The sequence below is a fragment of the Excalfactoria chinensis genome, chromosome 13, assembly GCF_039878825.1.
Source record: "Excalfactoria chinensis isolate bCotChi1 chromosome 13, bCotChi1.hap2, whole genome shotgun sequence".
Taxonomy (NCBI): domain Eukaryota; kingdom Metazoa; phylum Chordata; class Aves; order Galliformes; family Phasianidae; genus Excalfactoria; species Excalfactoria chinensis.
This window is the reverse complement of record NC_092837.1, coordinates 13200798-13216449: the sequence shown is the minus strand read 5'-3', so window position 1 is coordinate 13216449 and position 15652 is coordinate 13200798. Positions and strand designations below refer to the sequence as shown.

Below are 15652 nucleotides of genomic sequence, written 5' to 3'. Positions count from 1 at the left end.
GAAAGGAGCAAAGATCAAGCGCATAACACTGAATACATCTTCAGTTAACCCCTGAAATAGCAGAAAATCCATGGACTGTGATGCTAAGCAGGCTTATGTAAATGATTACATGAAGCAGCTGTGGCATAAGCCTGTAGATACAGAAGAGGGCTCCAAAGGGAGTAAACAGAAACACAGACAAGGCCAGGAAGCCAATGGTGAAGGTGGCTTGTCTTGCTGAGGTTTCTTTAAACAAACAAACGAAATTAGAGGCACTCCCATACAAAAATACAGCCAGTTCCATTGCCAGGCAAACTCTCATTGGTTCTTAAAGGCTGAAACAAAGCTCTGGTTCTAGGCAGATAACCATTATATAATCTACAAGGAGGCATCCTGAATTTTTTAGGCTGCTTTTTAGCTACGTGTGACTTGACTTATTTCCAGTGAGCAAAGAATCTTTGGCTGCAGCGAGAGCTGCCAGAACCTACACCACATCAAAAGGGGCAGATTTCTCATGAAGACAGAATAAGCATAGGGCCAACACCTCTCTTTTCCTACAGCACCTACTGGGATGAATGTGCAAATATTTAAGAGGTAGCCAATGCTTTACACTGCAAGAAGCATCATTCAACTGCTTTTATTTGCAGCAAATTTAAACTGTCTAAGTGTAGTGATATAACAGGATGGAAAGTAGCACAATAATACAGGTTGGCAAAGCCTTTGGTTACAGCAAGTGAGAACAAACCCAAAAGCAGCAACCATGGATGGAAAAATGAAGGAAAAGAGCTGCTTACCTTTGGAAAGCCTCAGGTAGGAAGGGATCTCCAGCAAGAGATACCCTCACCTCCACTGCCAACCCTTAAATGAGGGCTGGGAAAGGGTGGATCCTGGCTCCATCCCTTCAGGTTACTCATCTGCATTGCATGCACCTGAGCTCCCCTGTGTTGGCCCTGCCTTCCACCAGGTGCTCCATCACTGCTTCAGGCTGGGACTCAGCATTTCTGCTACACTAAGTCAATTTTACTTTAATTGAAACTGAAATCCCAAGTCCCCATTTCTACCAAAGAACGCCCAGAGCTTTGCATTGGGCACGGCACAGAAAGGTTTTCAGTTCTCCCCAAAGTCTTCCGTACGACAACTACTTGAGGATCAATTGGGTGCCACAGGGTCAATCATCCTCATCCCAGAAGTAACGTCCTTTATCGTCCTCTCCCACTGGAGAAGTACAAAATGAGATCAAACACGGCAGAAGTTCTGGTTCTCCTTAACTTCAGAAAGACAACTCAGCAGCCTCTGGCTTCTACGTTTCAGTTTATCTCACCTACTGGCCAGAGAAAGAAACACACAACTAGGAGCTGTATTCACAGACAGGAAGTAACTTTAATTAAATATTGTGAAAGTTGAAAAGTTTTTACAGCTTGAGTTTCTGCAAAAAAATTATAACAATCTCTACAGTAGTTAGTTTCTCTAACAATAGAACTGTACAGTGTGTGTGTCTATTCAAAAAGATTTAGATAAGAAGGTGAAAGGTTAGTAGTTTCAGAGATGACTTCATTTTAGCTGCATTCTAGTACAACTGTGAGGAAATAGAGGCATACTTGATGCAATCCAGTCATTGTGAAGCTTCACCTTTTTAAAACTGAAATCTGGACGTTTCCACTTAAAGCCATATTCTGTAAACAGCTGCATCTTTTACTTTGTAAAAGATAAGGGTGGTGCGGGGCGGGGAGGGGGCGGTTTATAAAGTCCCATTGAACAGAGCACTACAAATAGCTGCAACAAAACAAAACGATGCACATCGTCAGAGGATCTTTGGACACTGGCGTAGAAGACTACAAACACAGATGGCCAACACTGGTGTCAGAATCGCTATGACTTTGAGTGGAGCTCTGCAAGAGTAATCGATGGGGTGTCACTGGACAAAATATGGCTTTAAATTTGATTACATTGCCGTGCTGTTGCTTACTATGTGAATTAGAATAACCGCTTGGAATACAGAGAAGCAATAAACCGATGTCTCTCACATTTTCCAGTTGTTTGGGTTTTTTTTTTTTCTCCTTTTATTTTCTCACCGTGAAAAAAGAAGTTCCTGCTTTCTTCCCTTCCCCCCTAAATGATCACACTGTGACATTCTAGTGAAAACCATTGCAAAAATTCATACAGGAAGCATGCACAGTTGCAGCATCGTTGTAAATGATTTCTTGCTCGACTAGAAAAAAGTTATATTGTTTTAAGGTAACAAAACAGTTCTTTTGTGCTTTTCAATTCCTTTTTTTTTTTTTTTTCTTTTCTTTTCTTTTCTTAGAATGTTAGTGATGATTGACAGTTCTGGTGCACAGTATGATGTACGAGTGAAATGGATATGATTTGCATTGTTAAGGCATCCAATCTGCTGGTTTATATTTATGTGAAAGACAGAGAAATATACAAGCAGACTTAAGAAAGAAAGTATTTTCATTGAGTTCTATGAAGTTTCTCCCCGTATTTAATGCACAAAAATGCGTCACTCCGAAGAGGAGAAATCCCATGCATATTAATAGAGTAAAACAGCATTCGTTTCTGTTAAGCCTCAAAAGCAAAGGATACATTTTCTTTTAAAATCTACATAACTAAATGCTACAAGAATAATATGCTACTTTTTGCCATATATTGGAAAAAACTTCTTAACTTACAAATAATACAAAAATAGACGATGGCTTTTGGGTGGAAATTAAACAAAAAAAAAAAAATGGAAGCATGGTTTTAAACAATACTAAAAAAAAAAAACCCAACAAACAAACCCAAACCCTAGAAATGAAATGTTTTAAAACCACATTTAAACAGCTGATACAACGGTGAATGACCAACCGAATCACTTTTCACATAGCAAACATACACAATAAAATAAACTGGAGCAGGGGGAAGAAAAAAAAAAAAAAAAAAAGCAATGTACAAATTCCCAAGATAAATACATTATTTATATGGATATTTTACAAAATCCCCCGAAAAACAAATGAACAACAACAACAACAAAAAAAAAAACAGAAACAAAAAGCTTTTTTTTTCTTTAATTAATTTTGCAAGTATGTGCAAGCTAAAGGTAGTGAGCTCTTTTTGCAAAATATGCAGTAAAATTCTTTATTGTGATATTGAAAAACTGTCTTAAGACATTAAAATGTATAAATAGAACAACAACTTTGGCAAAAAATCACAAAAAATCTACAGTATTTATAACTACATACAAAACACAACAGCAAAGAAAAAAAAAAATATATCAGGTAATGCATTTTCAGAGCTTTGCTGCCTCTCTGACCAGTCGTTTTTAAGAACACTTCCCAGATAACCATAGCAAACCTTTCGTAAAACAGAAGCGATGGTTCTGACCTGAAACCTCCCCAGCAGCCCCACCGCCCGCCCCAAACTCCTGTTTCCATTTTACTATTCAGAAGCAGTTACCTGTGGCTTTATATATTTATGATACAAACGGAGAGGGTCGACTGATACAGGAACAATCCTAGCGCGAGGCTGATAATAGCGTGTGCTTTTAGATGGGGAAAATGGAGGACTGCAGAGGAGCCTTTTCTCATTCTGCCCCACAGAAGAAGGGAGACGATGTGAGCGCCCAACGCGTGATGGCCGCGGTTTGTGTCTTGGGATGGCTGTGCAAAAGGTGAATGGCGTTTTGTGCACAGCCCAGGTGACACTGAGCATCAGGAAGGCCACCCGTTGGGATAGAGTTGGATATATGAGCTAATGAGAGCCATGCTAATCTAATGCTGCAGTTGAGCAGGAGGCACTGGGGTTTGAGTTCAAGAGGAAATATGTTTGTTATTTGCATTCTAAGCTTTAACCAGCTTTTCTTGTTGCACTATTTACACGATTGTTGAGCCTGATATTAAAGACGAGTTCCAAACCCACCCCCCATCCTGCCCTCACCATCCAAAAATATCCACTTTCTGGGGAGTGATATCCATTTAATGAGAACATTAAAAATGTATCACATGAGCAAATCACCACTGGATAAGCAACCTGTATGAGCCGACCCTTAATTAAATGGCCATAATTCTTCTACGAAAAACTAACTGGCACTTCTATTCTGTCCCATACAGACTTGTATGCAAATGACACCACTTCATTTTCTTTACACAGCTTAAAAAAACAATAATAATTCATAAATTAACAACGTGGAGTTCCATCTCTAGTGTCCCTTGCGTAATCGTATGATTTATAAAAGACAAATGATGTTGAGTTAAATCAAGCCTTAAAAAAAACACGCACCGAAAAAAAAAAGGGAAAATAAAAGGAAAAAAAAAGCCCCCAACCCCCCCCACACAAAACAACAACGAGAAAAAAAAAAAAAAAACACGAAAAAAAAAGAAAAAACAACAAAAGAAAAGTGGATTTTTTTTTTAATCAACGTACAATAAATATATCTCCCAGTTATTTGGGATGGACAACTTGAATCAACACCTTGCAATTGCAGATAGTTAATTTCAGTGTTTGCAAGGATGGTGATTTCATTGTGGGTTTTTTTTGTGTGTGTGTGTTTTTTTTTTTTGTTTGTTTAAAAATCCGCAGTTATTGTAAGATTCTTCTTTATTTCTTTTTTTTCTTTTTTTTTTTTTCTTTTTTTTTCTTTTTTTTTTTTTTTTAATATTATTTTTAAAAAGGCCTGAGTAAAAAGTTCCGCTCTGGGACTTGTATCAGATTCTCTCTGAAGCAGAATTCAACCTCTTCATTAATAAAATTCTTCAAGGCAATTCTTTCACATGGGGGGAACAATCATGCCAGATATAGCTGTCGTAAGGAGAGGGTGGGGGAGAGAGAGGAGAGAGAGAAAAAGAGGAAGAAGAGTTAGTGCTGTGCACTGTAACACAACCTTTAAACATTTACTAGCAACATATTTGGCTGGAAAATGTAAAATGCAAGAGACTGCTGAAATTAGTGACTTTCTTGCAGAGCAAATGCACTTGTCCTGACACGAGAACCATGCCCCAACTTACTCTTTTCCTTTAGTTTCAAAATCCCAAAGCATTCATCAGGTTTAATCCTGCCTCAGCCATTGCCACATATTCTACTGCTTGTTTTGCCCCACACGTGAGCAAATGGCTGCAGTCTGTAGGCCACCCGTGTTAGCAGTGTGGCAGTGCGTTTGTTGCAGAGTAACAGGGGCTCATTTTCCTATTCCAATTTTCTCTTATGTGTTCATTGTTCAGCCTGGACACTTATGTGGGCATTTCCAGGTGCTCAGAAGGGACTTACACTCTAAATCTAAATCTGAAGTAGAAATATGCCCTTAACTAAGTCATGCTTTCATAGTTTCATTACACTTGTAGGGGACGTCACGAACTACGCTGAGCGAGTAATATGTTTAATTTAGAATGCCCTCTCTATTGTCGGCTGAATTGCATCCTTTATTATGCTTTCTAACCTTCGTTTCTATGGAACCACCACCTCTCTTAGAGTCATTTCTTAGAACTCAACAGCTACAGCCTTCCACCTCGCCTGACCTCCAGGCTGGTTTCTGTTTATCAGGGATCAGACATAGCAAGCGTCCGAGTGAACAAGCACTGTGAGCAAGCACATCATTACAGGTGGTCGTCGTGTAAATTGATGATGAAAGCTGTGACAACAACACATCCTTAAAACGCCAGTTGTATGGCTATTTTGGTTATTTGCAGAAAGGCAGAAAACAGATTTGCCTTCAGGTTGGCGGCACTTCACGGGCACATTATTTAAATGCTAGAACTGCCTGCCATCTCCGACATCTGGACGTGTAATTTCTTAAGGAAGAAATCAACCCTGTGACTGGTGCTGATTCATTGTGCTTTAATTACAGCTGCAATTATTTGATAAGAACAGAGCCAAAGTAAAAGACTCACAGATTTGGGGTTGGAGGGGGAGAGGAGGGAAATGTTTTCTCCACAAACACCACCATATGTGCAAGAATTACAAGTCTAATCAGCAAGGGGAGAACAGCTCGGGTAAACTGCACTGATTAAATGAAATAAAACGAGAGGAGAAGGCGAGAATGCAAAACACATCCACATGTTTGCAGGAGGCCATCCTCAGAGGTGGCACGTTGCAACTGTACAGCAGCATTTTGATTCCTAGAATTGATCATTCAGCCACAAATTACGTGGAATCACCACAGTGATGGCTTTCACTCCACATCAGGGCTCTGCAAGGTGCTGGGAATGAGGATTAAGGGGGTAGAGAGGTGAGTTACATTGCTTTTACCCTACAAGAAGACACTCAAGTAATCAGTACAGAGGACACTGCTGGGTCTTAAGTATTCCTTGCTGAGGTATTTCCTGACATGGGCTTTTTTGATTCTACCAGGGGATAATCTGAGAATGCATTTTCATGTTATCTCCACAGCTATGCTGTCTCCTTTATCTTAAATCACAGAATAAACTTGACAGACTTTTGTTTAAAGATTCCCTGCCAAAGGGTTTGATTTCAAGAACATCTCAAATAATAAGCACTGAGTGCCCACAAGTGGGTTTTACTCTTGGTACAGGTGAATAAAAATGAAGCAACACCAAGTCAAAAGCAATGCCCTCATTGTGATACTCAGTTGCTCCCTAATCTGCTCTTTGGATCGTTACACTTATGGACTGGGGTATGAACATGGAAGATAATCCGTGGACATTCACAGCATCCATAAAGTGCCACTACATGTACAGTCTGCCAGACCATAATTCACATTCTGCTTGTGGCAGCCATGTGAGGCAATCACTCACAGCTAAAGGTATTTCTTATACGAATATATGAAAGATTGACATGGGCATGGATCTGAACCTTATGCTTTGGTCCCAGTTCTCCTTCAAGCTCACTCTATTACATCAAGCATTTGGATTTGCTTCCGTTTCTTACTGGGAATAATGTTTATCCCCACTAGTAAAGCTCCTGGAGATTTTTGAATGTGGGAAGCTGCAGTGCTTGGACACCACAGATATATATCACAGCACAAAGAAGAGCAGTGCTGAGAGCACTGCTTCCTCCTTTACTGTTCAGATAAGCTATGAGTTGGGAATGGGTCAAGTCTTCCTGAATGTGATGAGTGCAACTCAACTGAGTCAGATGGCTAATTAACTCCCTACTTCAGCATTTTGCCCTTTTCGTACCTCTAATATCTGAACGTAAAATGTAAAATATAATTCCAAAAATAATAATAATGATAAAGAAAAAAATCTAAAGCTAAAAGATTCATTAAACCCAAATCAGTTTTACCAAAACATGGTCAAGAATTGCTTTTCTCTTGGGACAGCACGGCTGTCATCGCTGTGCATGATCCCAGATTAAGGGGACATGACTGTAACTCCTCCCTTCATGATCTTTCCCCATAGTTTTTATCAGCCATGCACCTCTTGCCATTGGAAGCAAACTGTACAGATGCAGATCTTTGTTCATTTTTTCAAAGCATTATTGCCTCTGAAGAGCCCTGAAATTCTGAATTAAATTACAAGGCAAATGACAAAATGATCTCTTTTCTACCTAAAAGCCTTGATATTTCCATTCTTTCCAAGTCTTCATTTATATCACTCTACTTTTATTCCATAAATGCTACATCTAGTCATGCAAATTCTCTCAGCTGTAGCCTGTTATCGATCCTGAAAACAGAGACAGCAGTGGGAAACACTGTAGGTATGAAATCACAACACCTTCAAAAAGAGAGGGCAAAAAAGAGAAAAAACTCCCACCAATGGGCATTATTTCTTTTATCACAGACCCATTTGCATTTGCCACCAGCGATTTGCAGAAATAATGTATTTTGAGTTTTACAAAATTGCACGGCAAAGAGAACAACAGATAAGCCTAGCTGTTGTTTTAGTGAGTTCTACTGATATCTAAGCTACATACGGAAAGCTTGATTGCTTTCTGATGTATCCAGAAGCCCAAGAGAGATAAGACAGCCTCCTTATACAAGATTGTTTATTTAAGCAATAAGGCACAACAGGCAGTGCATTTCTGAGTGATTATTACAAGCCTCGGGTGGTATCAGAAGGCATGGGGCTAAAGGCTGTGCATCTTTAACTCACCAAGAAGTTCAGTGATGACCCTTAAAACGAATCATCTCTTGGTGGCTCATTCCTATTATGAAAACTGAATTGCTAAATAAAAATTAGGGGGAACACTCAGATCTGTGTGATTTCTGGGCATTACAGATCTGGATGTGACATAATGAGGAGGCAATCAGCAAGCCCCAGCACTCAGCTTGTTCCATAATTGCTTTCCATAACCCAGTTGGCAGAACCTGGGAATTCTGTGTCCCGTGAAAGGAAAAACAAGAGAAAAATCTTCTCTTGTTACTTGCCTTTTCACTCCAACCTCACAGCACACCGGGACAAGGTGGAGAGATGATAAAAACATCGGTGTGTTCTGGAGGTCAACTATTATTTCCTTTTAGTTTTCTTTTAATTCAGGCAAAACACTTTTACCTGCTTCAGCCTTTAACATTTGTAGCATGACAGCATCACCAGATTTTAAAAACAAAGGAAAAATGAGTAACACAGCTCATCCGAAAACTCTGTTGTGTTTTATTCTTCATGCAGTCTGCATTTACAGCACTGCTTACCAAAGGCACCCAACAGCTGCATGTACATTCCTATTATTTTCACTCTTTGTGTGTGTGCATGTGTAAATGTGAAGGGATTCATCCTCCCAGATCACCAGCATAAATTGCACTGAGGACAGTGAAACTCAGCTTTTGTGAATGAAATCCTTCCACTCTGCCTGCATATAGATTTTCTAGCTACAATGGGACTATCAGCATTATGCCTGCAGGCCCAGAGTCTCTCTTTTCAGAGGCTGTAAGGGATGTGGAGACTGTGGAGCCATCCTCTCTGTGCACCTCCTTCTGAACATAGCTCTAAAATGAAGGATTTTGCCCCTCTCTGTGCTCTTTGGTGATTTGCACAAGCACATGGAAAGGAAAACAGACCTCAACTCTGGGGGAAGCACAATGCATGCTGCAAAATCTTTTCCACCTCTGGCACAGTTGGAGGCAGCTGGTTAAGAAAACTCCTTAGACTAAGCAAGCATGAAAACATCTCTCTCGGCACACTAATGCAGAGTGAGGTAATTAAATGGAAAGATTTAGGCAGCGTTGTAGAATAGGCTGAACTTAACACTGATGCTGGTCTTTGAGCATCTTCAGTTTGACAACCCTTTGTCTGCCACCCCTCAGCTTGTGTCAGCCCTTCAAAAGGGATTTAGGTGCTGATGCTGGAACACTCTGTAATGAGAGGGTGCAGAAAAAGAGCAGCCCCTTCCGACCAACATTTGATGAGGCCCTGCATCATTTGTGGAATTAATTGGCACAGAAGTGCATTAATCAGTGCTAACTGATATAAGTTAAACTGGAAAATTTAGTTTGTAATGTGTCTAATATGTCTGAAAGGCAGAGGTTGGTGCCAAGCTCTGTAATGGTCTATTTGCTCCCAGTAGGATCTCTGCACAAGTGTACTATGACAAAGGAAAAAACGGAAGGGAAGATTGAGTGACGTACTTCAGGAGAAGGCCAGCCCCTGGAGAGACCCTGCAGTGGAGTACTTGCTAGAGTCCACAAAAGACTGGTCTGATAATGGACGACAACAGGGAATAAGAAAGGAAAGAAAGAAAAAGGATGGTATTAGTAAGCTGAAATATTACTTGTTTTTATCATAACAGCAGGTCTGTGCTTTAAAATACACAGCCTCACAATTCAACAGTATTAGATGGGTTAGAGATAGGGTGGTTGCCAAACACCTGCAAGGTACTAGGTGGGCTGTGGGTGCAGCAGAGTTAATCTTTATGGGAGGAAACTTTAGGACAGAGGCCACCAGGGATCCCCCACTGTCTTCTCCCCTTCAAGACCTCAGCATCGCTCAGAGCCCTGCAAGGCGTGGGGAACTTACGGTTCTGAGAGCAGCCGTCTATTCTCCAGAGCTGGGTTCACTTACCTTGCAGGCTATTGCCATTGGTGCTGGTGCAGGTGGGAGGAGGAGAAGTTTGCGGTCTCACGACAGGCGCAAAAGCACTCTTCTGTTTCACTGCCGAGACCATGTTGGCTGGTGAGAACGAGAAAATCCCAGACGAACTGCTACAGTTGGAGGGGAGGCTAGTGGAGGAGGCCATTGTTGGACTTGATGGCACAACTAGAGGAAAATAAGACCCCCCCAAAAAGGCACACCTTAGGATTAGAGAGTCAGCACTACTGCAAAACCCAAAGCCTACTGCTTCTTGGATGGACTGGATCTAATTTCAAGTGGCCAAGGCTTTTACTACAGTTAAGAGTTGTGGCTGCTCACAGTGTGATTTGTTGCTGAGGGAACCCTACCTTTTGCAACTGCTCAGGAGCAGTAATTCCACTGCACTCAAGGACTCCTTCAAGTTTCTGTCACTGCAAAAATTATTCCAGGGACTGGCATCACCCATTGCCCTGGTCTGAATAAGCGAACAAGAGGGAATCCAGACCACGTAGGCAACATAGAGGTGAGGAGAAGGGGTTAAAGTACACATCTGGATTTGGAATTTTTAATGTGGAACAATCTGACTTTTTAATTGGATTCCAAAGCCAGCACTGTGAGCACCTCCAGAAAGACCACAGGCTTTCAGATAAACCTGCATGAGGGTAGAGATGCCCTTAAAATCCTATTTTACTGTTCAGAGCAAGAAATGTCCTTTGTTCATGCACTTATCATTAAGATTTTAAGTGGTTTTGTTTGCTTGAAAATAAAAACAACTCATTTTGTTTTCAGACAGCACCTGACACTTTCCTGTCTTTGTCCAAAGGAAAAACAAACAAACAAAAGTAAGATCCTGTGTTTTCATTCTTTGTCATGTTTAGAAACAGCTTAAATACATGGGGAGACTAAGAAAAATTACTTATTATAGAGTGATATTCATATCATCTGGGCTTATAATTATTATTTTATTTGCATTTACGTAGATAAAAATCACCCTATTTAAGTTCTTATTTGAAAATCTGATATCATATTTGTTAACACTGAGGAAATCAATTAATGGAAATTAAATGTTCAAAGTTTCACTGCCTGACAGATACAATCTTAGTCTGAAGTCACTCTATGTCTGCAAGTACTTGCTAAGGGAGAGCAATCAAAGCACCTAAATTGAATTGCTACTATACAGCAATTAGTTTATTGATTTAATTAAGAATGCCACCTTTTAATTTTCAGGTCATGATTGAAGCATTTTCTGATTCAATGGGTTAGGCATTAGCAGAATGACAGATCTACCAAGCAAACCTCCCAAAATATCACCAGAATAAAGAACCAGGGCTGAGAGGTGAAGTGCTATTCTAAGGAAGACTTTGTTCATAAATATGAAATTATACGTTGCTTGAGTATTTTAAATGCATCACTGGTACCTGCTTCCAAAAGGAGATGTCTCATCAATCATGTTATATTATGAATTCAGAGTGTGCAGATTCTATGACAGTAAATTCAACTTAATAAGTAAGTACGGCGTACTTCAACGGTATTTGCTACATTATTATTAGAGTACAAAATAATAACCAGTTAGCAATTCTTAAATTATAAGTACTTGTTACATAGGTAAATATTTTCTCCTAGATCTGCAGCAGCTATGAAGCCTTGAAGGTAATGTTTTCCCCTTTTAAATTCTGAAGTCTAGCAGAGGAAGTCAGAATAATTAATTGCTGCTGTTACAACACTAAAGTTTTCATAGAATCCTAAAATCATAGAATGGCTTGGGTTGGAAGGGACCCTTAAGATCATCTAGTTTCAACCCATCTGTTACAGGCAAGGACAACCCGCACTAGACCAGACTGCTCAACCTTACTATGTTCAACACGGTTTCTCCTGTCCATGTGGGGGGCTCAGTTCATAAACATATTTATAGGACAAGACCTTCTGGCCTGATTCTGATTGCAGCTTTCTGCAGATGTCTGTGGGCAGGTCATATTCATTTAATTTTCTCATGTGAAAAGAGACTACTGAGCTGCGTTAGTTGTGGCAGAAAAGGTTCATAGGTGTTTACCAACAAAAACATATACAAATATATATATATAAATATTAAACTAAACCTTTCACATTAACATGCAGAAAGTCCTACACAGAAACATTTCAAGAGCCAGGATTGTAGACTGTAAGTGCTTTATGCCATGGGATATATAACTTGTATGACTTGAACCTTTGTGGCATTCTCTGTACAGAAACTAAAATACAAACTCTAAGAGCCCTTGTCACATTTTACTGACTAATACTAAACTCTCAGTGAAGTCAATATACTACCTAGTTACAAAGCAAATGGCATATAAACAATCAAGATTAGACCCAATAGTAATTCATAGTGTCTGTAAAGGTTATAAGCATGTTATTTGTTCAGAGGTCTTGGAAGCATCATCATGCAGCTTATGGAAATGTCAGTCTGCCAGTATTACAGCAAACTTTTCTGCCCTTCATATCTTACAGCTGGAAGCACTATTTCTCCTGCAGCAAATATCTTTAGCCTCCTTCCATCCCCATTGCAACAAAGAGCGTGTACTGATAATATTTGATGCACTGCAACAGAAATTAAGTCACTTCTGCCATCCCTGCTTTCTGGAATTGGCAATGTCGATGACAGAATTTCTTATTTACAGAGTATATGGTAAGTTATGAAACTATCAGCAGAAATCATGAGAGACGTTATTCTTTTTCAGCTCTTATGAGACTCCAAAATAATAATAACAAAATAAAGAAAAGCACTGCTGGCAACACCAACATCTTCCAGGTACTTCAAAGGTGAATGGCTTGGGGAGGAGAGAAAGCCCAAGTGCTGTATCAAGTGCTCGGAACGGAAACTAAATACTGAGTATCACAGGAAAGTTACCATCTCTTTGTAATGAAAATGTACAAATATAGAAGAGTTATATAATACTCACTGGCATAGGGAGAATTGGCAGCAGATCCATTCAGGAAGGTTGGAGAACCGCCTAAATTTGACATTCCAGCATTCCCATAGCCATTCATGCTTGTTGTGACAGAGTTGTAATTTGTCTGCTGAGGGGTGGTGCTTGGCACATAGCCGTGAGGTGACACGCTGCTTGAGTTGCGAGTAAAACCTTTTGTGGGGAAGGAATACATACAGAGATTGGTATTAGCCCAAGAACAGTTTCTTAGACAAACAGCTACAAGTAACTCAGCAACAGGGTAAATGGGGCAGGCCAGGACTGACCACCGCGTAACCCAAACCATGATCCCCAACTGCATGGCTCTTTCCTGCTGGGAGCTCCAAGAGGGAGGAGGAAGGCCACAGCCTTCAACAGCAACAACCCATCTATTCAAGGATTGAGATGATCATTGGGTACTTTGGGAATGATGACTCTAAAAGAGCTTTTTGTAGGAGATGAAGTAAACATGACCTATATTTTTGAAGTTATGTGTACATAACGATTTAAGGTATGTTAAAAGCATATGATTTTTGTTAACTGTCTTCTGTGGTCTCTATCATTTAGTACGTCTCAAATTAGATGCTCGCCACACACTGAAGAAAACACAGGGTACATTTCCTAGTAGTGGAAAATTCTCAGTCCTCTTGTCCTAGTCTGGTCATTATGTTGGTAAGAAATTACTGCCAAATTTGGCTCCAAGTTAAATTTTCAATTTCTACCTAATTTTGGAAATCATGTTTAGGGAAACTCATATGCAAAAAAAATAAAGACGAGGATTTGTTTCTACAAGCACAGAAATACAAAATGCATTTCAATGCTGGAAGATAAAATGCAATTTATAAATTAAAATACAATGAGCTCAGGTTGATAAAAATCCTCCTTAAAAGTAGAGGGAAAATGAGTCTTCTCCTGACCCTGATTGGTGGCCTGTGAGGCTTCGGATACGTTGACAGCTAGTTGACCACTAAAGGAATTCACTCCCATCATTCCTGCATGGACTGACGTGTTAGCAAGGGCGGGGAGCTGGTTGTGATTGCGAGGGACACTATAGAGTGCTTCTGCGATGTCTGCTGCTCTTTTCAGGATTATTTCCTAGGGGACAAGAAAGGTAAAAAAGAGTTACCAGCTCAACTCTGACAAACCTTTTCTTACATATCAAAATAAAACATTTCCCAGTCCAAAGGCAAAAACTAGATGCTTTTCTTCCTAAACCAGCTGGCTGATGGATAGCTAACACTTACAGATCTGCTTACTTTGCTATAAATCCTGACGTCTATGGTAAAAGAGCTGGAAGCTTCAGTCCCAGTGGCCACATTTCTGTTTAACAAGAGAAGCAGGCAGAATGGCACTGAAGCCCAGGCTCCCTCCACCTAAAGCTAAAATATCTTTAGGTTAAGGCTGAAACATCACTGGTGGCAAGTAGTAATGCATATCACTGCCCATATTATACGGTCTCTGGTGATAGTGGGCAAATGCCTCTAGGGTTAATAACACGTTGCTTTTGCAAGCATCCACATACTTTAAAAAGCAAACAGGCAAACTAAGCCCTACTCCAGATATGACATTGCCCTGTGTGTTTATTCTCATCTCACATTGTAGTATCGTATACCTTTGGCCTCTGATCTATGCATCTAAGAAATAGCCATGTTTTAGAACTGCTGAAGGAGAATGCATTTACCTGGTTATTATGTGGCATACCGTAGAGTGCTTCTACTAAATCAGCAGCCCTCTTAAGTATTACTTCCTGTCAATATAAAAACAGATGAGTTCCTTTAAGTTCAATAGACTCCTTGTGAGGAAATACAAATATTACAGACCGTCATATTATTCTGTTGTGTGCATTGTTGTTCTGTGTTGTTTTTCCCTCCCACTGGGCAGACTTTAATTTTAACAACTCTCAGCAACCACTGAATGGTGTTAAATCAGTAGTTCATCCTATTCACACACACGCTTAATCAAGTCAAAAGGTGAGAATCATTGGTGCTGCAAAATAAAATACATCACTCAATTGTCTTTACCATCTGCACCATAAACCACTCATCGGTTTATTGCAGAATACAATCCTGAGGTCATTTACTAGATTACTGCAATCAATGTCATTCAGAGCATGTTTTGCATCCCTTCAATGTGTTTATTTTATTCTTAATTGCATTCTGCAGGAATTGTGACCTTACGCAGCAGGCCACGTTCAGAAGATACCCAATCAGTTCTATGCTACCGCTAACACAACCTTTCAACTTCTTTGGATTGTATCTTGATGTAACGGATCAGGGAAGGATCCATGTTCACAACATGCATAAAAGGAAAACACTTTGAGTATGACAGAATGTCCCTGTGCCATGCAGTGTTTCCTGGAAAAACTCCCAGCCTGGACAGCAAAATTTAAAGCAGGGTAGGATGCGGTTCTCAGTGTGGGCATAAATTTAGTTCTTGTTCATTTTCCCTCCTCCATTTTTCTATTTAATTCTCCTCTCTTAAATGTTTCTTGTAGTATTTTCAACTGGCATTCAAGTAATACTAACTTGTAATCCTGCGTTCTTATGTTTTACAGCGTGGAAAAATTCCTTTGAACAATCCTGCTAAAAACTGTAAAACTGCATTACAGGATTAACTCAGAAGAATTTAATTTTCATATTCTTTAAAAGCACCTCACAGATTCCCAATTCCATGACCAAACACAGCCCAGACTGTCCTTTACATAAAACAATGTACTGTAATTCCCGTTCCTTACATGTTGCTCTAATAAACTAACATGATGTTATTCCCCACGTTGTATTTCTGCAGGCAGCTTAC

The 15652-nt window shown here is 39.9% G+C and overlaps 1 protein-coding gene across 9 annotated transcripts in view; it reads right to left on the bottom strand.

Moving 5' to 3' along the window:
• Positions 1-4622: 4622 nt before the first annotated feature.
• The window catches only part of EBF1 (EBF transcription factor 1), a 252247-nt gene continuing 241217 nt past the window's right edge, over positions 4623-15652 (bottom strand). For 5 of the 9 annotated variants that reach the window (XM_072347977.1, XM_072347974.1, XM_072347975.1 and 2 more), the window contains exons 12-16: positions 14538-14603; positions 13774-13951; positions 12851-13030; positions 9906-10100; positions 4623-4755 (exon numbers count right to left, since the gene is read on the bottom strand). In XM_072347977.1, coding sequence (XP_072204078.1) covers positions 4724-4755; positions 9906-10100; positions 12851-13030; positions 13774-13951; positions 14538-14603 — 651 coding nt within the window. In that variant the 3' untranslated portion in view covers positions 4623-4723. Of the gene's footprint in view, positions 4756-9472; positions 9542-9905; positions 10101-12850; positions 13031-13773; positions 13952-14537; positions 14604-15652 lie in introns of all 9 variants that reach the window. The other 4 variants (XM_072347970.1, XM_072347971.1, XM_072347972.1 and 1 more) reach the window with 1 other exon arrangement.